The sequence below is a fragment of the Lithobates pipiens genome, unplaced genomic scaffold (assembly GCF_037356315.1).
Source record: "Lithobates pipiens isolate NorthernLeopardFrog02 unplaced genomic scaffold, aLitPip1_a1.2 Scaffold_8, whole genome shotgun sequence".
NCBI classification, from domain to species: domain Eukaryota; kingdom Metazoa; phylum Chordata; class Amphibia; order Anura; family Ranidae; genus Lithobates; species Lithobates pipiens.
The window spans coordinates 178,380,534-178,404,989 of record NW_027507903.1 but is presented as its reverse complement, the minus strand read 5'-3'; the positions used below and the strand labels follow the sequence as shown (position 1 = coordinate 178,404,989).

Here is a 24,456-nt window from a genome sequence, read left to right as displayed (position 1 = left end):
TATAATTCACCTATACATATACATATAAATTGTATGACTAAAGCCGAAGCCATGGTAAATCTTCTTGCATATGGTATATCTATATTTTCATATTGCTATTTCCCTTTCATGCAGGCTGAGAATAAGGCAGATATGACCGATAAGAGATTTAAAGAAATAAAGGATCTTCACTCACAGTTGGAAGCAAAGATTGCAGAGCTTCAAGAAAAGATGCTACGGAACAGGAACGCGGCAGCCAAAGCAGAGAAAGGAGCAAGTACTGCATTAAAATCAGCTGCTGAAAGTGAAAATGTATGGGTCTTTATTAAGTATCTAAACATGTTAAAAGCTTGAATCTGTGTTGTTTTGGGACATTAGGCTGGCCATAGACAGGAAAATGCCAAACCAAGAAAAACAAGTTATAATGTATATCTTCCCATCCTGAAATGTCTCATTGCTTGTCGCAATCCTCAAATTGATTCAGACGATGAATGATTTCAGAATATGTATATTTTTTTTATTTCTCTTCTGAAAAAGAATGCATTACCACACCTCTGGATTGTCTCAGAACATGAGTCTCAGGCATAAGTGTGGAGCTGAAGGAGAAAAATCACTTGATTTCCCCCCCATCCACACTAAATAGCATGTATGCATGAATGGTTGGTTATCATTTTGTGACAGCTGACACCTGCAGCTGCCAGAATACCTGAACAGTGTCTGCATCTAAGGCTCTGTTTCCACTACTGCAAGTTGTTGTGCGACCTGACACATGTGAAGTCGCATGAAAAGTCAAAATCTATGTATTTCAACGGTCCCCATTCTAATTGGTGCGACTCAAGTTGCAGTGATTCCAAAAAAGGTTCTTGCACTACTTTGTTCTGACTTCGGTGCAGCTTGTTCTCGCATGGATCTCACCGGTTACATCTCATCAAAAATTGCATTGCAAAGTCGCACTGTAAATCGTGTGACTTTGGTGTCGGAATAGTGGAAACCTAGCCTTAGTGGACGTAGGTGCTGTTTGACCAAAAATGTTTTGCCTGGCACCTTCCACAAAAGTTGATTGAAAATTGACTTTTGGCAAGCTGGGTAGTATCATCAGGGCTCCCCCCAGAACAAATTTCATGCGATTCAGCATTTGTGACCCATGTATGTCCAATTTTACGTGGATGCAATGTCAGGCTCCTGTGCTTCCTCTAGCTTTGTGCCCAGGCTTTCAGTTAAAAAAATAGAGGAAGAATGAACTATGAAGGTGCTAAGCAGTGCGCTTGCAGCACATTCAAACTACCAGTCCATCTGCTGCAGTGGAGGCAGTACTTGTAGTTTTTTCATTCCCAGATCTCTGTGAATGAATGAAATGACTGTGTGGGTAGAACCCCACACAGCCACGCTGTTTTTAAGAAGTGAGAGCAGGTGCAGGGAGAACATCCCCCGCCGCTGTCAGAGTGGGGAGCACTGGCGGCAGTGGGTGGGTGGATAGGAGCATGTTGCACATTATGCCCTAAATATGGATGTAACATGCTTCTAAAGGTGAACTTATCCTTTAAGTAACATTAAGCTGGCCATACAAGGATTGAATTTCAGCCATTTTCTGCTTCAGCGGAGTTCCGCTTAAAAAAAAAAAATAAGTCAGCAGCTACAAATACTGTAGCTGCTGACTTTAATAATCGGACACTTACCTGTCCCAGGGTCCAGCGATGTGGGAGATCGAAGCCCCGCTCGTCCCCCCCCCCCCCCCCCCCTCTGCTTTTTTTTCCAAATGTTATTTATCGTTTTTAATGCAGCTGAAAAATGATAAAATAATTTAGGAGTGAAACTCCACTTTAATTTGGCAAAATACATTCTATGGGTGGTCCTGTTGGCTCCAATGGGCTCGACAGAAGTCGATTTTTTAATCAACCTTTGTCAAACTGTCCAGGCAGAAAACATCTTGGCCAAACAGCATCTGCATTAAATCAGATGCAGGGACTGTTGAGATATTCTGTCAGAATACAATAGGCCCTGCTCCATTTTTGTTCATCCATGCTGTTTACTGTGGATGATGGAATTGGGTGATTTCTCTTGTTCAGAAATCTTAAAGGGGTTGTAAAAGCAGAAGGTTTTTTATCGTAATGCTTTCTTTGCATTAAGGTAAAAAAACTTTTTGTGTGCAACAACTCCTCTCAGCCCCCCAAAATTTACCTTAGCCCCCCTCTGTCCAGCAATGTCCATGAGTGTCTCAGCTGTCTGAGATTCTCCCTCCTGATTGGCTGAGACACAGCAGTAGCGCCATTGGCTGTCACTGCTGTCAATCAAAATCAGCTAACCAATCAGGAGAGGGAGGGGGCGGGCTGGGCCAAGGCTCTGTGTCTGAATGGGCACGGGGAGCTATGATTTGGCTCAGGTGCTCCCATGGTAAGCTGCTTGCTGTGGTGGCACTCAACAGGAGGGAGGGGCTGGGATCACAAAAGAGGGACCCGAGAAGAGGAGGATCCAGGCTGCTCTGTGCAAATCCACTGCAAAAGAGTAGATAAGTATGACATGTTTGTTATTTTTATGGGGGAAAAATACTTTTTACAATCACTTTAATGTGTATGGCCAGCATTACAAACAGTTCTTAGTTAAAACATCTGACCAAATAAAAAGATAGTTTAGTGGCATAGAACCACATAGATATTTTCATACGATGTTGGATTTGCATACTGTTTCATCTCTACTGGAGAGAAATTAATTGCTTGACTAACTGCTTCCCAAACAGGAATTTCTATTTCTACATCAGTATAAATCATCATGTAGGCAGCCACAGGACATTTTCTCATAAGCATCAGTAAAGACACTTGTGTGGTTGCTGTACATTTTCTCCCTAGTTTATTTTACTTTTAGATTTATGACCCTTGACATTACATTGGTATCAACACAGTGAGAGCCCATTTAAATGCAGCACACTGCTTTTTAATGCATTGACATGGGTTGCATCATGCTGCATTGGGCACATATAAAATGAATGCATAAATAAATAAGGCAGCACGTGGCTAAGTGGTTAGGCCTAGCAGCACTAGGGTCACCAATTCAAATTCCAATTATGACACTACATGCCCAAAGTTTGCATATTTTCCCTGTGCTTGCGTAGGTTTCCTCTTACATGGCAAAGACATGCTGGTAGGTTAATTGGCTCCTGTCTAAATTGGCCATATTATGTGCATGTATGAATGTGAGTTGGGGGGCCTTAGATTGTAAGCTCCTTGAGGACAGGGACTGATGAGCATGTACAATGTATATATATATGAGAGGCTCTGCATAAATGTACGGCGCTATAGTATCTGTAATAAATTTAGATAAATAATAAATAAAGTGCTGTGTACATTTTAAAGCAGCGTTCCGCACCGCTTCAAAAATTAAAAGCCAGCAGCTGCACACTCTGCAGCTGCTGACTTTTAATAATCGGACACTTGCCCTCGAGTCCAGCAATGTCAGCACCGCAGGAGATATTTCCATCAGCTGTCGAGTGCATGTCGCCTCTATTGTAAGTGAGGGAACCCGGCAATGAACCCTACTGAGCATGCACCAGGCTCTGCTCCTTCATCATAACGAATAATCGTAATTAACGAACATTCTTATTTTGTCTGATTCTGAATCTCCCATTGACAACCAGTACCAGTCTCCCACTCCCATATTTAAAAAGGTCATTTTCCCAACCCTCACTCAGCAGCAAAAGAAAACCTCTGATTGGTCAACATAACATCAGTCACGTTTCCGATGTAACGCAATTAGGATCCGAAATTCATAAAGGAAATTTTGTATTCCTGTACAAAATTCGGAAGCGTAGCAATTCGTATTTCGGATCCTCCCGAATGTACGAATTTACAGAAATTCATACGAATTTTTTATTCGTACGAAACTAATCGCACATGTCTACCCAGTGCTGGAACACAGTGTTGTATACTGCAGATAGCTGAGGTTACATACAGTGTTAACTGCGCTCCCAGCTGCTGTGTCTGTTGGTGAAGGTAATACAACGTAGTTCATTTGGACCAGCTTGGTCCAAACTACCTATTTAAACTTTGCTAAAAGCTGGAGATCTGCTTTAGGTTATTGCTGGATTTTTTCAATTTTATATTTTTGATACATAATGCAATTTTAGAGTTTTTTTCTGAGAGATTAGCAGATAGTTACATAGATAGTCTGGTTAAACAAAGACACAAGTCCATCTAGTTCACCCAATAAAAGGGAAAAAAGATATATAAAATCATATATACACAATCCTATACCCACATTTGATACAGAGGAAGGCAAAAAACCCAGCAAAGCATGATCCGATTTGCTACAGCAGGAGGAAAAATTCCTTCCTGATCCCCCCGAGAGGCAATCAGATTTTCCCTGCATGAACTTTACCTATAAATGTTAATATATAGTATATAGATGAGGAGATATAAAATCAAAAAATAAAAATCGGTGACAGATCACCAGCTGGAAAATGATGGTACTGGTACCTAGATTTTATAGTGCATCATTTTGTTTAATCATGTCTTTAATGTTTAAAGTATATGTATAGACAAAACTTTTTTTTTAATTGCATAAAGTAAGGAAAGGTTAAAACCCCTCTTGGTTTACTTTTTGCTGTCGGTGTCCCATTTGGGAGATTTCCCTTCACTTTCTGTCCCAGACGCAGAACAGGAAGTGGGAAAAAAATCTCATCAAATCAACAGGTTACACAATTTCCTTTCAACGTTGTCCTGGTGGCAACACTAAAATCTTATTTATTGTCATGTTGTGTCTTAGCGATAATGGTCTCCAAGACAAATAGAGGGTGAATCTACCTAGCGGGTATACAGACAGCAATAAAATCCTGATAGGGGTTCTTATCTTTCTTATCTGTTCTTACTCTATACAAAACAAAACAAAAAAAAAGAAAAATTGGTTGTACATACACTTCTGTCTCTGAAATACATAGCTAATGATATGGATTATTCATATTTTGTTCCTATGATCTAACTACAGAGCCTCAATGACCTAAAAGAAAAGTATGAGACACTCAAGGAAAAGCTAAAAAAGAGAGAAATCCCTCCAGAAATTTTGGACAGATTGCAGCAGCTAAAAGAAGATGCAGAAGATTTTGCAAAAGAGATTGATGAAAAAATGAATCGTATAGCAGGTAATTATTACCTTCTTCTACTGTTGCTTCCACTACTGGCTCATCAATTGTCACAACTAGTGATGAGCTGAACTACCCTGCGTTTGGGATGAGCCATGTCCGGCAAGGCCTTGCCTGTCGGCAAACTTTAAAGAAGTTCAAACCCCAGTGACATAAGCAATCCAATCCAAAAATGAATAAGCAAGGGTTGTCAAAACAATGAATGGGGAAGGAAGGTCTTCTTTAGACCGAGAATACAATGAAAGTGCCCAGATTTAAAATAGAGGAAGGGGCAGGAAGGGGCTGTGGTATACAATCTAGATGGATGGCAACCAGAGGAGGAGTCACGGGGCAGTTGCTGTCCATTAAATACCACAGCCCCTTCCTGCCCCTTCCCCTATTTTAACTCCAGGAACTTTCATTGTATTCTTGGTCTGATGAATGAGCTCTACTGTGCATGCTCCAAAACGCGTTACCACCCCCTGACCTCACCATGCCCCATGCGTTCCACGGGCGAGGCGTGCATTCCACAGCAGCTTCAGATGACAGGACTGTTGTGGGTCGGCCAACCTCGTCCATTCCCTCTCCCGCTGTTGGTCAGCTTAAGGAGAAGGGGCCACAGAGACAGGAATAGTACCCCCATGTGATGATCGTATAAGCCTGTTTTTACTGTGATCTTGTAAGTGCGTTTTACATTGATTGCCATTAAACGCTTCTAATACTGCCCTTAGAGGTGCCTTCTCTACTTTTTATCCCCACCAAAAATACAAAGCAGACCCTTAGTGGTCTGTGTGTGTTTTTTTTTTCATTTTTTTATAAAAAAAAGCTAGCTACCACCAAAAAATGGTTCAAAGTCCAAGTGTTTTTAACCTTAATACATTCAGTACATTAAGGTGAAAAATGCCCTGACCTGACTCCTCCACCAATCCAGCGCTGTCCTGCCTGCAGCCCTGCTGTTCTCTCTTCCAGGTCTCACAGATGACACAGGCAGTAGTAGGAGACATAGGCTGTCAGTCAAATCCTGTGAAGATTGGAAGTGAGAGGCGTGGCTGAGCCATGCTTTTTATGTCTATGGAGGCACGCGGCCCAGTTTTTGAGCCTGCCTGCATTGGTACCCCCTTATTGCACGGTTTGCTGAAGGGGCACTAGTAGGAAGAAGCGGCGGAGGGTGCTGGCGGGAGACTCCATTGGCTCCCGCTGCTGTCAATCAAATCCAATGACGCAGGCGCCGGGAGGCAGGGCCAAGTCCAGCATTCGTGTCTATGGATGCCGAATGCTGGACTCGGGAGAGCGCTTGCAAGGTAACCCCTCCAGGAGATCACTACTCCTAGGGGGTTATCTGATAAGAGGAGGAGCCGCGAGAGCTGCCGGGGACCCCAGAAGTTGAGGATCGGGGGCCACTCTGTGCAAAACTAGCTGCACAGTGGAGGTAAGTATGATATGTTTGTTATTTTAATTTTAAAAAAATGAGCCTTTACAATCACTTAAACTACCTTGCACTACCTTGCACTACTAGCATATGCGGCTAGCATGGAACAAGTTCTGACGTGCTACAGCCAGCTTTTCGTTAATGTGAAAAAACTACACCATTTCAACAAAATAAACATGAGTACGATCTTCTACTGTAATACAATTCTGCATGCTTTTTTGGATAGGCATCGTTTTTTTAGATAAATAGAACACTTTTATTGAATTAGTATACGTTGCAGGTTATTAGCCCTTTTTTTATTTACAGGAAAAAAATATTTAGAGCTGAATGATCACTGTAGTAATCGATGCTACTACAGTGATCATCACCATCTTCCAGGTCCTATGCCAATCAGCTGCGCTGCCCCACTGCACACGAACCACAGGGGGTCACGGGCTTGGCACTGCCATTGTTTACTGAATGTCTTGTATTTTTTTAATGGATACAAGACATTTTCCAGTTGGATAAGGTGGAGATTATGATGCCCTCACCTCTCCTCCTTATTCTGTCTAATCAGGGAACGCTTTGCATTTATAAAAAAATACAAGACATTCTGTGAATGGTGGCAGTGTTAAACTAATGAACCCCTGTGGTCCATGTGCAGTGGGGCAGTAGCTTGGCACAGGAATGGAAGATCGCAGTTATCACTGTAGTAGCACCATCTACGCTAGTGATTATCAGCTTCACCAACAGTCCATCAAGTATGAGATATGTATACTTACATTCTTCCAAGCTTGATCAATGTAAGTATGCGATGAAGTTCATACCTGGGGTTCAGCGTTAATCACTTTACTCATTTAGGTTAATTTACTCTAAATGGGATGCAAAGTTCATATTGTCATAGTTTACTAAATAAAGTCACTTTTATTACCCAAATGGATGCTAAGGGAATTTAAAAACAAAACAAAAATAGGATTATGGATGAGTGAATTGAACACAGCTTCACCTTATTTACTAAGTTAAGTAAAATTTCACTTTGAGGAGTGAACAGTCTATGTCTTTAATATTTGAAAATTGGTAAATGCAAAGAACATGCTTTGCATTTGACACTAGGAGTCTGATCTACTACAGGCGTTGAGAATCTTTAGGTTCAATACGTTTTTATTTATTTAAACAGAACGAAACAAGAACAGCACCAGGCATTCTGGTCCAATAAGTTTGAATTACATATATAAACATAGTGCATTCTATTGCATACATGTAGGTACCATGAGTTTGTGTCTTTAAAGAGGAAGTCCACCTGAAAAAAAATTATTAAAAGCCAGCAGCTACAAATAGTGCAGCTGCTGACTTTTAATAAATGGACACTTACCTTTCCTGGAGTCCAGCGATGTCGACAGCCGAGGCTGATCGATGGCTCGGCTCTCGGCTGCTGCCGCTGCCATTCTCGGTTAGGGAATCAGGAAGTGAAGCATTGCGGCTTCACTTCCCGGTTCCCTACTCGAGTCGTGCAGTGTAATGAGAATACTCCGCGCTGTCCCTGGGACCCGTGTGTGTCCCAGCAGACAGCACGGCGGGACAGAAAGAGGCATAGACTCCCGTGGGAGTCTATGCCCGGAAGTGGGTGCAAATACCTGTCTTAGATAGGTATCTGCACCCCCTCCCCCCTGAAAGGTGCCAACTGTGGCACCGGAGAGGGGGGGTTCCGATGAGCGGCAGTTCCACTTTAGGGTGGAATTCCGCTTTAAGATAAAGTTTCAAACATAGTGCTGACATTCGATAAATGCAATTTCTGTCGTACTGGACGCCTCTATGGGAACCTGCTGCATCCAGAGAGTAAGGAAATCAATGTGTTTAAGTTGAACATAGGGTATTATCAGAACCAAAGTGATCATATGTTTACAAGTCTCTTGAATGACTGGGACACACGTGTTAGGAAATCAGAATACAAGTGGTTTCAGGGAATGGCTATACATAGCTGAAATAAGACTAGTTGGAAAAGGATAGAAACAATAGTGATAGGGGGGGGAAGCAGATGAGGAGAGGGGGAAGGGGTGGCGAGACAGCGAGCCTTATCCTGTTGGGGATTTTACATTCCAGGGTATAAGCACATGATTATGGGGTTATTTAGTCTCTCAGGGGGTACTCACCATTGAGAGTCAGTGCTTTAGTTTATCTGAGGTGGAGTAATGGCTCCAAATACTCCAGATGAAGGAAAATGTTGCATGTTTGTCTAGGGCTTGGCTTGCATCTCTTCCATAAGCTTAACCCTTTCATGACTAAGCCTATTTTTGGCATTTGGTGTTTACAAGTTAAAATACATATTTTTTGCTAGAAAATTACTTGGAACCCCCAAACATTATATATACATACGCGGGCTCGACTTCCGTATGCGTTTTCTTTGCTTCATGAGCTCGCGGGGACAGCGGACGCTTTAAAAAAAAAATTTTTATTTTTTTATTTATTTTATTTATTTTAAAATGACTAAATTGTTTTTTTTTTTATAAAAAATGTGATCACTTTTATTGCTGTCACAAGGAATGTAAACATCCCTTGTGACAGTAATAGGTGGTGACAGGTACTCTTTATGGAGGGATCGGGGGTCTAAAAGACCCCCCACCCCTCCTTTACACTTCAATGTATTCAGATCGCTGAAAACGGCGATTCTGAATACCGTATATCTTTTTAAAACCAGCGCCATTGGCAGCCGAGTAAACGGGAAGTGACATCATGACGTCGCTTCCGTGTTTACTATGAGGAGATTGAAACGATCAAAGCCGATTATGACTTCGTTCCAGTTCCTCCCCAGCAGCCGGAGGCAGCGGAACGTGAATCGGTGCTCCCGATCTAGCAGGAGCACCGGTAACAGCGGCGGGAGGCGGCGGGAAGGGGGAGTCCCCTCCCGCTCCTCCGGCATAACAGCCGAGCGGCTTTTAGCCGCTTCAGTTGTTATGGCTGGAAAGCCTGCTGAAAAAAACGGTACCCGGATGATGCCTGCAGGTGCGGGCATCATCCCGGTATTCCCCCCGGAAGCCGAGTATGCACATCTGCGTACGCTCGGTGGGAAGGGGATAATATTGTTCATGTCACCTACCCATTCCATAAGGGATGAGGGGGAGGTGGTTTTCCAGTGTCTAGGGATTAATTGTCGTCCTGCACTGAGCAAAAATTTTAGCAGGTTGTTCTTTTGTGATTTTTACAGTACCCAGTAATATGGAAAGGAGGACAATAGAAGGGGAAGGTGCGAGCGGTTTATCGCATATTTATGTATAGATCTGGAAGATTTGTGTCCAGAATGGGTGAAACACATCGCAGTCCCACCAGATAGGATTTTACATACCTTTTGCTGAATTGCATCTCCAACAGATGTTAGTGGTTGATGGGAACATGATCCTGAGGTTGGTTGGCACTTGATACTATCTAGACACCAGTTTATAATTTTTTTCCTGAGTGTAGCTCGAGATGGACGATTTGTGGGTAAAGAGAAAGTCTTTGCCCCACTCTGCCTCTGCTATGTTTCTCTCAAGTTCCGCTGACCAGACTTTGGTGTATTTAGGTAGGGTGCCATGAATGTGATCCAGAATCAGTTTATAGATCAGTGATAGTGTGTGACGGGGGGTTTCTGGGAGTGTGCAAAGCTGTTCAAAACCAGTCAGGGGTAAACGGGTAAGCCACGTTACATTGGAAGTTGTGTTGCCTCGGTCCGTCACAAAGGTGCCAAGGGTATTGTTAACGAATTTTTGCACTGTGGGTCAGGAGGCTCTGCTATAATTATCTATAATGTGGGTTGCATTGCCCCCTGGGAGGACTAGGTTGTCGAATAGGGGGGTGAGGGGGCTTGGTTCAGATGATAGCAAGTAAGCCCCCGTACACGCGGTCAGAAATTCAGACGGAAAAGGTCCGATCGGATTATATTGTCAGAAAATCCGATCATGTGTGGGCTCTATCTGACTTTTTCCGTCGGAAATTCCGATGGAAAAAATTTGAGAGTAGAATCTCAAATTTTCCGACAACAAAGCCCGATCAGACTTTTTCCGATTGTTTTATAGAATTCCGATTCGACAAAGTGCCACGCACGCTCAGATCAAATTACGAGACCAAAGCTATTGGCTACTAGCCTCTAGGTAGTCCCATCGCAACGAACGAATGTCATCACGTTCAGAACGATCAGATTTTCCGACAACTTTGTCCGACCATGTGTATGCAACACCAGTTTCGGACAAAATCCATCTGAAAAAATCTGACAGATTTTGTTGTCAGAATGTCTGACTGTGTGTACGGGGGCGAGCTCTCTTTTCATTGAGAATCTTTACACAATTAAATTCTGTGAATGCTCACTTCAATTATCCAATCATGTGAAAACCTAATTCCGGTTCACTTATGTCATCTGCACACATAGGATAATTGAAGTGAATATTCACACAATTTCTTGCGTTTAGTTCTCAACCCCTTCAGTTAATTAGCTATAGTTGTCTCTGGACATTAAATGATCATTGCTTTATCTGCATGATGCGTACATATACCATGAAACAAACACTATTGTACCAACTGACAAGATTTATCTCGCAGACTTTCTTTGCCAATACTCTCAAGAGGTATTACAAGTGCATGTGTATATACACAGCCAGCTTTAGCCAGATCTGACCATCATATCTTAAAGAGGAAAAAAAAGGGTTAGATACCGCGCTAAAAACTAAATAAATAAATCTAAACTAAATAAATCTATAACTAAAAATATAGCTGCAGCTCAAATTTGTAATATATCTACAAACACCATAACCAAAGCATAGAATATAGCTGCGCATAAAGTTAAGCTAAAATAATGTAATAATATATGACAATAAATGACACCAAAAAATCACCATAATAAATATAAAATCATACTCATGAATGTGGTGGAGGTTCACAAGCGCTGGTGTTTCTGTTTGCACATAAGAACTTGATTAAGTCACCATTTTCACTTCATTCACTGGACTTTTGATATAATTACTTTATTTCTTTTATTTTAGGATGTATTATTGTTATCACATATTTATCACGTATTACACATTTATTTAATCACATGTTCATTCATGAGTATGATTTTATATTTATTATGGTGATTTGTTGGTGTCATTTATTATCATATATTATTATTACATTATACCTTAACCTCCCTAGCGGTAATCCCGAGTCTGGCTCGGGTTGGGATTTTCATTACAATAGCGGTAACCCCGAGTCAGACTCGGGTTTGCACCGCTCGATGCAGGGGAGGACACAGGGATCGTTACTTACCTTGTCCCCTGGATCCAGCGATGTCCTCCGCGCTGTGCGATCGAGCCGTCCTGCGCTCGATTCACAGTGCCGAATGCCGCCGAGCTCCGTTCCCTGCGACGTTACGACGCACGGGAACGGAGAACGGCGGCAAATTCAAAAAAGTAAAAACACACAAAACACACACAGCACTGTAATCTTACAGATTACAGTGCTGTAGTAAAAAATACACACCCCCTTTGTCCCTAGTGGTTTGTGCAATGCCCTGCATGCACTTTTATATTATAAATACTGTTTTTTACTGCTTGGAATTTGGAGATTGTCCATAGCAACCAAAACATGTCCCTTTTTCATTTTTTTTTTAATTTGATTACATTATTGAATAATTTTTATTATTCTTTATTATATTATAAACTTTATCATACCCGGGATGTCCGCTAGACTCTGGTTTGAAGAGATTTCAGAGCGTTATTCCTAAGAATTACAGGACTACAAAATAAAAGCCAGATTTCCATGCAAAATAATTGTACCGCTTTCAGCACCTAATTCCAGACTGAATCATACCGCCAGGGAGGTTAAAGAGGGCAAATGTTCAGATTGTTATATGAATATATATTCATGAGCATGTCTTATCTTTTCTGTCCCATCTCTATCCTGTTTACAGAAATAGAGAGATTCGTTTTCAGTAAAACGTTGCCCTAGGCTGTAGAGACAAATGCCAAGGTCTAATGAAAATAGAAGAAAGTGGTAAAGCTAATTATCCTGAACTACTAAAACCAACACAATATTGGTATAACTGCCAGCCTGTAAGAACAATTCCATTATTTTCCCATGAAAGAGCCAACGTTATTATTAGATGATGTGTTTAAACTTTAAACACAGTTTATAGCAGCAGGGAATTCCCAGATTTTCAGAACACTTTTTTAGTTTAAGCAATACCTGCTCACTGTTTCTTTAGGAAAACAAATGATCTAAATCGTTATTCTAGATATTATCATAATGTTCTGCTGTCATTGAATTTGTATTTGTGTTCTGGCAAGCGTAAAAGCAAAAAAGCATTTTTAGATAAATGATGTACAGTACACTTAGAAAAATAATTGTAATCACTCAAGGTTGATTTTTAACATTCATGTCATCACTTCCGATTCCCAGGCCATAGTAAATTATTTTTTTAACCACTTTAGCCCCGGAAGGATTTGCGTCACTTTAACTGACAATTGTGCGGTCGTGCAACTTTGTACCCAAAGAAAATGTATGTCCTTTTTCCCCCACAAATATAGCTTTCTTTTGGTGGTATTTGATCACCTCTGCTGTTTTTATATTTTGCGCTATAAACAAAAAAGAGCGTAAATGTTGAAAAAAAACACAATATTTTGTAGTTTTTACTTCAATAAATCTCTTTTTTTTAACAAATTCTTTCCTCAGTTTAGGACGATATGTATTCTTTTACATATTTTTGATTAAAAAAATCAAAATAAAAAATCTCAATAAGCATATATTGGTTGGTTTTCACAAAAGTTATAGCGTCTACAAAATAGGGGATGTCATTTTTATTATTATTATTTTTTTTACTAGTAATGGCAGCGATCTGCGATTTTTTTTTATCAGGGCTGTGACTTGCGGCTAACCATTGACATTATACAGCAATCCAAGCTAAAAACAGCCATTGGTTACAGTATAAATGACACTGGCAGGGAAGGAGTTAATACTAGGTGGCGATCGAGGGGTTAACTGTGTTCCTTGGGTGTGTTCTAACTGTAGGGGGGATGTGACTGACTAGGGTAGGAGAGAGATTGGTGTTCATACTTAATACTCTCCTCTCCCCTGAGAGAAATGGGATTTCTGTGTTTACATACACAGATCTCGGTTCTCACTCTGTCATGAGCGATCGCGGGTGCACGGCAGTCATCGCGGCTGCCAGGCATGTGCATCAGTTCCGGGGACACGCAGAAGGAGAGACGTACAGCTATGGCAATTTGCCCAGCCGAGCCAACCTGGCAGTATAACTGCGGCGGCTGTTTGGCTAGTGGTTAATGGAAAAAAAAATGTATCTGGCGTAAAAAAATTTAATTCTACAGAAGCAATTCAACAAACAACTCAATGTTATCCTGTTTGTCCATGTACATTGGGACGTTAAGAGGCATATTTTGAGATCAACGTTTAGAAGCAGGAATGGCATTTCTGATTGGAGCTCACTGGCAGAGAAAACTTAAAACTCTCCTAAACTCGCCTGAACGTTGTTAAAATGTTGCCTATGGAGGTTTATGGAGGTTTTTAAGCACTGTCGTTTGTCGCCATTCCACGAGCGTGCGCAATTATTTTAAAGCATGACATATTGGGGGTTATTTACTAAAGGATAGTCCACTTTACACTGCAAGTGCACTTGAAAATGCAGTCACTCTAAATATAAGGGGTAGATCTGAAATGAGTGGAAGCTCTGCTGATTTTATCATCCAATCATGTGCAAGCTAAAATGCTGTTTTTTATTTTCCTTGCATGTCCCCCTCAGATCTACAGCAACTTTACTTCCAAGTGCACTTGCAGTGCAAAGTGCATTTTCCTTTTCACATTCAAATTAATTGTATTTTTTCCCCTAAAAATGCTGTGTGACATAAAATATTGCAACGATTGCCATTTTATTCTGTAGAGTCTCAAAAAAAAATTAATAATAATTTTATATATATATATATATATATATATATATATATATATATATATATATACTATAAATAATCCCAAACATTATTTATAGTTATAAGTCAATTTCTAGCAAAAAAATACTGATTTAAACTTTTAAACAAGAAGTTCCCTAAAAGGCCTGGTCTTCAAGTGTCTATCTATCTATCTATCTATCTATCTATCTATCTATCTATCTGTCTATCTATCTGTCTGTCTATCATAAAGGCAATCCTAACATGCAATACTTTTCTGTAGATATTGGTGCAGTGTAGAGCTGCCTTTAATCTTTCTTGCTGGTTTTCCTGTCTAGCGGTTTAACCACTTGCCGACCGCCGCACGACGATATACGTCGGCAGAATGGCACGGGCAGGCATATTGGCGTATATATAAGTCCATGCCTGCCCGCGGGTGGGGGGCCCGATCGGGCCCCCCCCCGGTGCCTGCGGCGGTCGGCATTCGTTCGGGAGAGATCAGGGATGAGGGGACGGCCATTCATTCATGGCCACCCCCTCGCGATCGCTCTCGACGAATGGAAATCCCCCGTGACATCACTTCCTCTCCTGTAATGTAAACACAGGAGAGGAAGTGATGTATTCTCTCCTCCGTGTCGGTATTTTCCGTTCCGACACGGAGGAGAGCGGATCGGTGAGTTGCACCAACACTCTACACACACAGTAGAACATGCCAGGCACACTCACACCCCCCCTTTACCCCCCGATCACCCCCCCAATTACCCCTGCCCCCCAGTCACAGTGACACCAATGTCATTTTTTTTTTTTTTTTTTTTTTTTTTGCATTGGTGTCATTTGTGACTGTAATAACTGTTAGGGCAGTTAGAGTTAGCCCCCTTTAGTTCTAATGTACCCCCCTAACCCCCCCAATAAAGGTTTAACCCCGTGATCACCCCCCGTCGCCAGTGTCACTAAGGCTGGGTTCACATTGCAGCGGTTTATGAGAACGAATGTGATTCGCACCGCACTGCAGTGCAAATCACATCCGATCTCTGTGCGATTCGAGTTCAGCCATTCGCCGCACCCGCCGCACCCGCCGCAAATTCGCACGGGACCCTTTTTTTGGCCCGCAGCAGAATCGGATCGCATGGGTGTTCACACCATGCGATCCGAGTTTGCAGATCGCACTGCGATATGCGAACTGATCTGGGGGTGTCAGTAACATTTCACTGACACTCCCAGCAGTTCGCATAGGGCAGTGTGAACTGCCGCCGGGAGGCATGCGATGCGGGAACCCGCCGCGGATTCGCGGCGTTTCCGCATCGCTCCAGTGTGAACCCAGCCTAATAAGCGATCATTTTTCTGATCGCCGTATTAGTGTCACAGGTGACGCTAGTTAGGCAGGTAGGTATTTAGGTTCGCCGCAGCTTTTTATAGCGCCAGGGACCCCCATATACTACCGCATAAAGCCCCCTGATTGCCCCCTAGTTAACCCTTTCACCAGTGATCACCATATAACTGTTACAGGTGACGCTGGTTGGTTAGTTATTTTTTTATAGTTTCAGGGCACCCGCCATTTATTACCTAATAAAGGTTTAACCCCCTGATCACCCGGCGGGTGTCATTTGTGACTAATAACTGTTAGGGCAGTTAGGGTTAGCCCCCTTTAGTTCTAAGGTACCCCCCTAACCCCCCCAATAAAGGTTTAACCCCGTGATCACCCCCCGTCGCCAGTGTCACTAAGGCTGGGTTCAGATTGCAGCGGTTTGAGAACGGATGTGATTCGCACCGCACTGCAGTGCAAATCACATCCGATCTCTGTGCGATTCGAGTTCAGCCATTCGCCGCACCCGCCACACCCGCCGCACCCGCCGCAAATTCGCACGGGACCCTTTTTTTGGCCCGCAGCAGAATCGGATCGCATGGGTGTTCACACCATGCGATCCGAGTTTTCAGATCGCACTGCGATATGCGAACTGATCTGGGGGTGTCAGTAACATTTCACTGACACTCCCAGCAGTTCGCATAGGGCAGTGTGAACTGCCGCCGGGAGGCATGCGATGCGGGAACCCGCCGCGCATTCGTGGCGTTCCCGCATCGCTCCAGTGTGAACCCAGCCTAATAAGCGATCGTTTTTCTGATCGCTGTATTAGTGTCACAGGTGACGCTAGTTAGGCAAGTAGGTATTTAGGTTCGTCGCAGCTTTTTATAGCGCCAGGGACCCCCATATACTACCGCATAAAGCCCCCTGATTGCCCCCTAGTTAACCCTTTCACCAGTGATCACCATATAACTGTTACAGGTGACGCTGGTTGGTTAGTTATTTTTTTATAGTTTCAGGGCACCCGCCATTTATTACCTAGTCTCACTAGTGTACCCCTAAATTTAGGGGTGTCTACTTTCCAAAATGGGGTCATTTGGGGGGGGTTTGTGCCATCTTGGCATTTTATGGCCTTCAAAACTGTAACGCCCTTAGAAAGCCTGAAGGCGGTGCTTGGTTTTCGGGGCCCCGTACGCGGCTAGGCTCCCAAAAAGTCCCACATATGTGGTATCCCCGTACTCAGGAGAAGCAGCAGAATTTATTTTGGGGTGTCATTTCACATATGCCCATGGCATGCGTGAGCAATATATCATTTAGTGACAACTTTGTGAAAAAAAAAAAAAAAAAAAAAAGTTTGTAATTTTCCCGCAACTTGTGGCAAAATATAAAATATTCCATGGACTCAACATGCCTCTCAGCAAATAGCTTGGGGTGTCTACTTTCTAAAATGGGGTCATTTGTGGGGGTTTTGTGCCATCTTGGCATTTTATGGCCTTCAAAACTGTAATAGGTAGTGAGGAGTGAAGTCAAATATTTACGCCCTTAGAAAGCCTGAAGGCGGTGCTTGGTTTTCGGGGCCCCGTACGCGGCTAGGCTCCCAAAAAGTCCCACATATGTGGTATCCCCGTACTCAGGAGAAGCAGCAGAATTTATTTTGGGGTGTCATTTCACATATGCCCATGGCATGTGTGAGCAATATATCATTTAGTGACAACTTTGTGAAAAAAAAAAAAAAAAAAAAAAAGTTTGTAATTTTCCCGCAACTTGTGGCAAAATATAAAATATTCCATGAACTCAACATGCCTCTCAGCAAATAGCTTGGGGTGTCTACTTTCTAAAATGGGGTCATTTGTGGGGGTTTTGTGCCATCTTGGCATTTTATGGCCTTCAAAACTGTAATAGGTAGTGAGAAGTGAACTCAAAAATTTACGCCCTTAGAAAGCCTGAAGGCGGTGCTTGGTTTTCGGGGCCCCGTACGCGGCTAGGCTCCCAAAAAGTCCCACATATGTGGTATCCCCGTACTCAGGAGAAGCAGCAGAATTTATTTTGGGGTGTCATTTCACATACGCCCATAGCATGTGTGAGCAATATATCATTTAGTGACAACTTTGTGTAAAAAAAAAAAAAAAATTTTTTTTTTGTCATTATTCAATCGCTTGAGGCAAAAAAATAAAATATTCAATGGGCTCAACATGCCTCTTATCAATTTCCTTAGGGGGTCTACTTTCCAAAATGGGGTCATTTGGGGGGGTTTTGTACTGCCCTGCCATTTTAGCACCTCAAGAAATGAGATAGGCAGTCGTAAACTAAAAGCTGCGTAAATTCCAGAAAACGTACCTTAGTTTGTAGATGTGACAACTTTTGCGCAAACCAATAAATATACAATTATTGACTTTTTTTTTACCAAAGACATGTGGCTGAATACATTTTGGCCTAAATGTATGACTAAAATTGAGTTTATTGGATTTTTCTAATAACAAAAAGTAGAAAATATCATTTTTTTTCAAAATTTGCGGTCTTTTTACGTTTATATCGCAAAAAATAAAAATCGCAGAGGCAATCAAATACCATCAAAAGAAAGCTCTATTTGTGGGAAGAAAAGGACGCAAATTTTGTTTGGGTACAACATTGCATGACCGCGCAATTACCAGTTAAAGCAGCGCAGTGCCAAAGTGTAAAAAGACCTCTGGTCATTTACCAGCAAAATGGTCCGGTCTTAAAGTGGTTAAGATATCCCTAAAAGTGCAGACACAACATAACCCAGCTAAAGCAAACATCAAAGGGTATATTTTCTTGAAACAATGAGATAGTTTTGTCTTTAAAATAGTGTATTCTTTGCTTTTGATGTGCTTGCGTATTCATTACAGCAATGGCATTAAATAATGGGGCACTCTCTACTTACAGAATATTACATTTGTTACCATTACCAAGAATAATATATCTGGACAAGAAAGCAATAATCATGACTCTTTATTTAATTCAGCTGGAGTGAAAAATCAGTGGATGTATTAGGACTATTCTCCTATGAATTGTGGATTTTTTTAATCAGAATTCAGTTTATAGGGATTTCATACTTTCTTGATAGGGTAGGGAGACGCTGGGTGAAATTTATTCTTTTGAATTCTACCTTCCTTATTTTGTATTGTATTATTATTATTATTTCTATGATATTTTTCTGGAAAACAGGAAAGTCATATAATGGATCAAATAAAGTCAATTGGATGGTCAGCAACATGAATTACATAAAGTTGTTGTTAATAAGCCCCAATACTGTCCATTTTTTCTCTCTATAAAGCATAAAATAGCTGTTGTTCTGCTCTGATTTTACTTAAAACATTTCCCCCAGCCTGTTACAGTTTTCTAGAGGTAGGGGCAATTTTTTGCGGTATGTGCTTCCACTTCCACAATCCTCACCTAAGTGAGGATGACATCCCTTTCCCTACCCACTACTTCCCTCAGCCTCGAGGGACATGTGACATGCCCCAGGAGGCTGAAAGACCATTTACAAAGCAATGTATTGCAAATCTAAAAGGTATTTTTGGTACTCATCAAAAAACAGAAATCAGTTTGATATATGGTGTATCTAGCAAAACTATAATCTATTCCTACATACATCATGGTATTAGCAGTGTTTAAAGGAATCCTATACTATATTAAACTGTGGAAGGTACAACTGTTGACCTATCTTTCTGAAAATACTATTTGTCTGGCCTCCATGCTGATCCAATAACATTGGTATTTTTGGAATCACTGATCTGTAACAAGCATTTAGAATTTGAGCTCTTGCTTTATTCTGACATTAATGAACTATATTTTTTTCTGGGTCAATACAATCCAAAGTATAAAATCCATTGATGCAGCATGACATTTAGGCAATTAGAATGTTCAGAAAGATTTTATACATGGCTGCCTCCTTATGTTTTTCTGTACAGATTTCCTTTAAAGTGGACCTTAAAGCAGAGTTCCACACAAAAATGGAACTTCTGTTTTTTCGGAATTCTCCCCCCTCCAGTGACATTTGGCACCTTTCAGGGGGTAGGGAGGAGCACTCCCACTTCCGGCCATAGATACAGGTATCTACGTCACTTCCCGTCCCCCCGCTGTCTTCTGGGAGACACACGGGTCCCAGTAGACAGCAGGGACCAGTGGGAATGTGCAGCGCGAGTCGTGCATGCGCAGTAAGGAAATAGGAAGTGAAGCCGCAAGGCTTCACTTCCTGATTCCCATACCGAAGATGGTGGTGGCAGCACCCAAGAGCCGAGGGAGAGATCGGCGTTGGGTGCCGACATCGCAGGCACTCTGGACAGGTAAGTTTCCTTATTTTAAAAGTCAGTAGCTGCAGTATTTGTAGCTGTCAACTTAAAAAAAAAAATTCTGTAGAGACTGTGCTCAAAAAGGCAAGCAGAGGGCATAAGGCTAATCACAGGAATTGCCATGGGTTTATGCAGCTTTTCTTTTTCCCGCTGACTTACCATGTCTTGTCCTGCTCTTTGTCTCTGTGTGGCAATGGTCATCTTGGTAGAGGAGCAGGGTTTTGCTACCTTATGTCAGAGCGCCCCCCTGATAACTGATGGGAAATTGTTAAAATAACAGTAAGAGAGGTGCAAAAATCACAGATCGACAGAATGAATGAAACAAAAGCAGGGCAATGCAGGTTCTCAAGTAAAGATTCTTCTCCAGCAAGGAGCACAGTGACATCACCAAATTTAATTCCATCTCATTATTATTATTAGTCACAGGCGCCGTGCCTTCGATTTCAGACTTCAGATATCCAGCTATAAGGCCGTAGGCACAAGAGTGCCTAGACACATTCACATACCAGGAAGTGTACTGGTAATTTAGATAGCAATATAGCAACATAGAAAAATGAAACTACTTAAACTAGGTCCACTTTTAAGACTGTTTTTATATATAACCATTTTTCTTTTACAGATTTAGAAGAAAGGATTGATGACTTGAACAAGTTAAATGAAGAAAAGGCTAATCAACTGCTAGAACTAGAAGAGAAAGCCATAAAGCTAAAAGATGACATCCTCGCAGAAGAAAACAAACATGCTACATGTAGAGAGTAGTTATTACTTTATTAAAGGGGTTCTGCACTCATAATAAAACATTTGCCCATTCTGTTGCCTCTAGTTCATATATTTGATAATGCCACCTGTTTTTTTTTTTTGATTCACCTACCTTTTGTAATCTGTAGTAGTTTATTTTCATCCCCTGCGGCGATGGGCGGTCTCTTGCGGGGATCAGCATAATTTCCTGCTGAAGCCCGCACTGTCTCCTGGGATCTCGTTCAGGTAATCCCAGGAGACATTGCGGCTAATGCACCCGACATCTCGCGAGATTTCGGGTGCTACAGCCGACATCTCGCGTGATTTCGGTTATTACAGCATACTGTATACCCACATACATATTGTTTAACTTTAAGTTAAAGGTACAACACATACTTGTTGTTTTTCATGTTTTCAGCAGGTTCATCACATTAATGCACAAGGAGGATATTAAAAGGAAGACCCGCTTGTTTATTGTGGATGTCAATTCACAGTTGTGTGGACATTATTATTTTTTAAATAGAAGATTTGTACCACCAGAGGAAACCATAGATTGTTGCCAGAATCCCTACCAAATTGAAAATAGGAAAACAAATGCCCCTCGGTACAATGGGACTTTAACGGCAACACATAGATTAGGTCCTAAATTGTATAAAATTAAAAATTTTATTAATACATGTGACAAATGTGTATACATCACCACTCTCAAACATAACAGAACATAGCAAAGTGATTGCTGGTGAATCAAATGTTGCAATGACAATATCTTCTCTCCTTTAATACCATATATACTATCATATATACTACTATATCTTATCCTTTAATGTAGACAAACTGCTTGAACTGTTAATTCAAGCCACAGCCTCCACCCTTTCTTCTGCTCTGATTGGATTCAGCTAATACATCCACATATGTTATCTTTTTTCTTACCATTCCCCTCCATCCTTTTTTCAAACCTTTAAGTGACAAGCACCCCTCTTCTCATTGACCATGGTCCTTCTCTTCCACCTTTTACCATCATTGCTGCGGTTTGTGGTCCCTTCCTGGATCCTTGTGTGGAATACTTGGGGCCTTGGGATCTCCCTTATTGGGAATGTTGGGGACCTCTCCAGCTACTGCACAATGCTATTATGCTTTTACATTCCAGAGGGCCAATGTGCCAATTGATACTTTGGTATGATACTATCTAATTTTGATCAGATAGAAGATATTGTCATTGCAATATTTGATTCATCAGCGATCACTTCACTATGCTCTGCTATGTTTTAGAGTGGTGATGTATATACATATTTTACGCATGTATTAATGCAATTTTACATTTTATACAATTTTTGAACTAATCTACGTGTTTCCATTAAAGTCTCATTGTACGGGGAGGTACCTATTTGCCTACTGTTATTATTTTTTAGTGCTTTATCATGCACGTCTGATGTATTTCACTTTGTAGCTCTTTTTGTTTAATCAAGTTTCGTAGCAGCACAACACATTTTATTTTATTTGAACAAATAGCACAGTCAAAATATGATAGTGAATTTTGGGCTAGAAGTGTACAAGTCATTTGAGGGCTTGCAAATGAATGTCTGTCATTCTCAGTTAGACACCTGTTTATGTATATTTATTTATTTCAGGTATTTATATAGCTCCAGCAATTTACACATTGTTTTACATACTGTGCAGTCACATCTGTCTCTGCCCTTAAGGAGCTTACAATCTAAGTTCCCTATCAAACATGTATACATACAATCACAAACACAGGAGGGCCAGTTTGGACAGGAGCCACTTAACCTACCAGCAGGTCTTTGAAGTTTGGGAGGAAACCCATGCAAGCACAGGGAGAATGTGCAAACTCAATGCTGATTGTGCCCTGATCAGGATACAAAACCACTAAGCCATTAGTAAATTCTAATTTGATACACTAATACTGTACTACTAGCATGACATACACTAACAAGGCTGAGCTCAAATATGGTTTATTTTGATCAAAATATGCCTTTTTAACCTAACCATGTACAACATAACTATATTATTAGATATGTTATTACTTAAGTTACTCATAGCTACTTATCTTTAAACAGTCAGAATTGACTGTGACTGGTACTTGGAATTCACATGCCTTACATTTTTTAAATATCATTCAGATTTTAGCCTATCAATATCTCTGTCATCTCGGTATTAAATGGGAGCTACAAGAAAAGTGAAACAAAGGTGATAAGACACACGAACAGTGCATACTTCTGCCTGTGTTTTGGTCTGGTGATACTCATCAGGCCTTGTTGTAGTTGAGCAGTGCAGGAAGACTACATCTTTGACATCACATCTGATGATTGTAATTTAATACATAACAATCCCTCTGTACAATTTACTAATAATGCATACTGTATAAAAATCTATTTGGGTGGTTTTTGCGATTTTTACTTTGTCCCTTATTCACCAAGGTTATATTTTATGCTTTACAATTAGTAAAGCAAACAGATTATACTATTAATGTTTAATGCTTTTGCTGCTCTTTGGTCCATGACAAAGCTTACATTACCAAGATATCTCCTGTCTTTAGCAAATTCCTTTGATTTCAGTTTTTAAATCGGGTGCTGCTATAACAGTGACCTGTGGGGGATTAGCACTCAAAGTGCAACCTAAAGTCTCATTATAGATCATCTTTATAAACACTAGCCCCTATCACCCCTTATCACAGCATGTAACATGCAGCTAAATTGGTTATGATGCTCAGATGGCAGCCACTCCAAGCCTGGTTCAACTGCTGGTCTTGGCTTTAACCACAGCTCTGAGGTCATGTGAACCCTGTCCAAGAAATGATTGGCTAACTCCACACACCCGACCCCAGCCAGGCTGTGGGCCAAGACTTGCAGTTGGGGCAGCAGCTGGTGTCAGGTTAGTATGAGAAACAATTTATTTTAAGCCAAGGTTACTTGGCAAGATAAGGAGGGGGGTTGGGTGAATTGACGGATAGAATGGTGTTAGAAAAAGCAGACTTGTGCTTTTAATATTAAAGCTTATCTAAACCCCAAAACAAAAATTTATATTGCAGCTTACCAAATCCAGTAGATACTTAAAGTGGAAGTAAACCCTTATATAATTTTCAGTCAAGGAAGCTGCCATCTTGGCCTCTAATGATTCTTCAACTGCCATAATGCTGCACATGTGATCAGTTATGAAACCAGCCATTGGAAGGTTTGAAAGTTTGGTTGAGAGCACAGCCAATGTGAAAGTTAGCATTTCCCGGCATGCCGGAAATGTAAGTGTTTTTTGAAACTGGGTTTACTCCCACTTTACGTTATGTTTTTTTCCAGGTTAAGAACATTTTCAGGAAATACAGAAAATACTTGATGCTCTTTTCAGAAATGTAGTGTCCCTGTCACTTCCTGTAAAAATGCATATCTTTTATCTTTCTTGTGTAAACTATTAGTCCTACTAATCCATGACAAGAATCGTATGGGTATTCAGAGTTCTAGATATTTAGAGCACAAATTTAACTATTATACAGATGGATAATATTCTTTATCATATTTTAGTCTAACTCTTGTTTTCTTTTTCATTGTTCCTTATTGTGATAATATGTGGTTTTCCCTAAATTACATCCTGTGGATTAGGGTCACCGAGACCCAAAGATATTTAGTTTTGAGTTTATCACACTTTTTTTTAATGTTTATCTCTCAATCCATCTAATAGCATGATTAATAAGTTGCTAC

The 24,456-nt window shown here is 41.1% G+C and overlaps 1 protein-coding gene across 1 annotated transcript in view; it reads left to right on the top strand.

The window, feature by feature from the left end:
• The window catches only part of LAMB4 (laminin subunit beta 4), a 233,867-nt gene extending 213,045 nt beyond the window's left edge, over window positions 1-20,822 (top strand). The window contains exons 39-41 of the mRNA XM_077472837.1: window positions 115-291; window positions 4,954-5,107; window positions 20,631-20,822. Coding sequence (XP_077328963.1) covers window positions 115-291; window positions 4,954-5,107; window positions 20,631-20,770 — 471 coding nt within the window. The 3' untranslated portion in view covers window positions 20,771-20,822. The remainder of the gene's footprint in view (window positions 1-114; window positions 292-4,953; window positions 5,108-20,630) is intronic.
• Window positions 20,823-24,456: the final 3,634 nt, after the last annotated feature.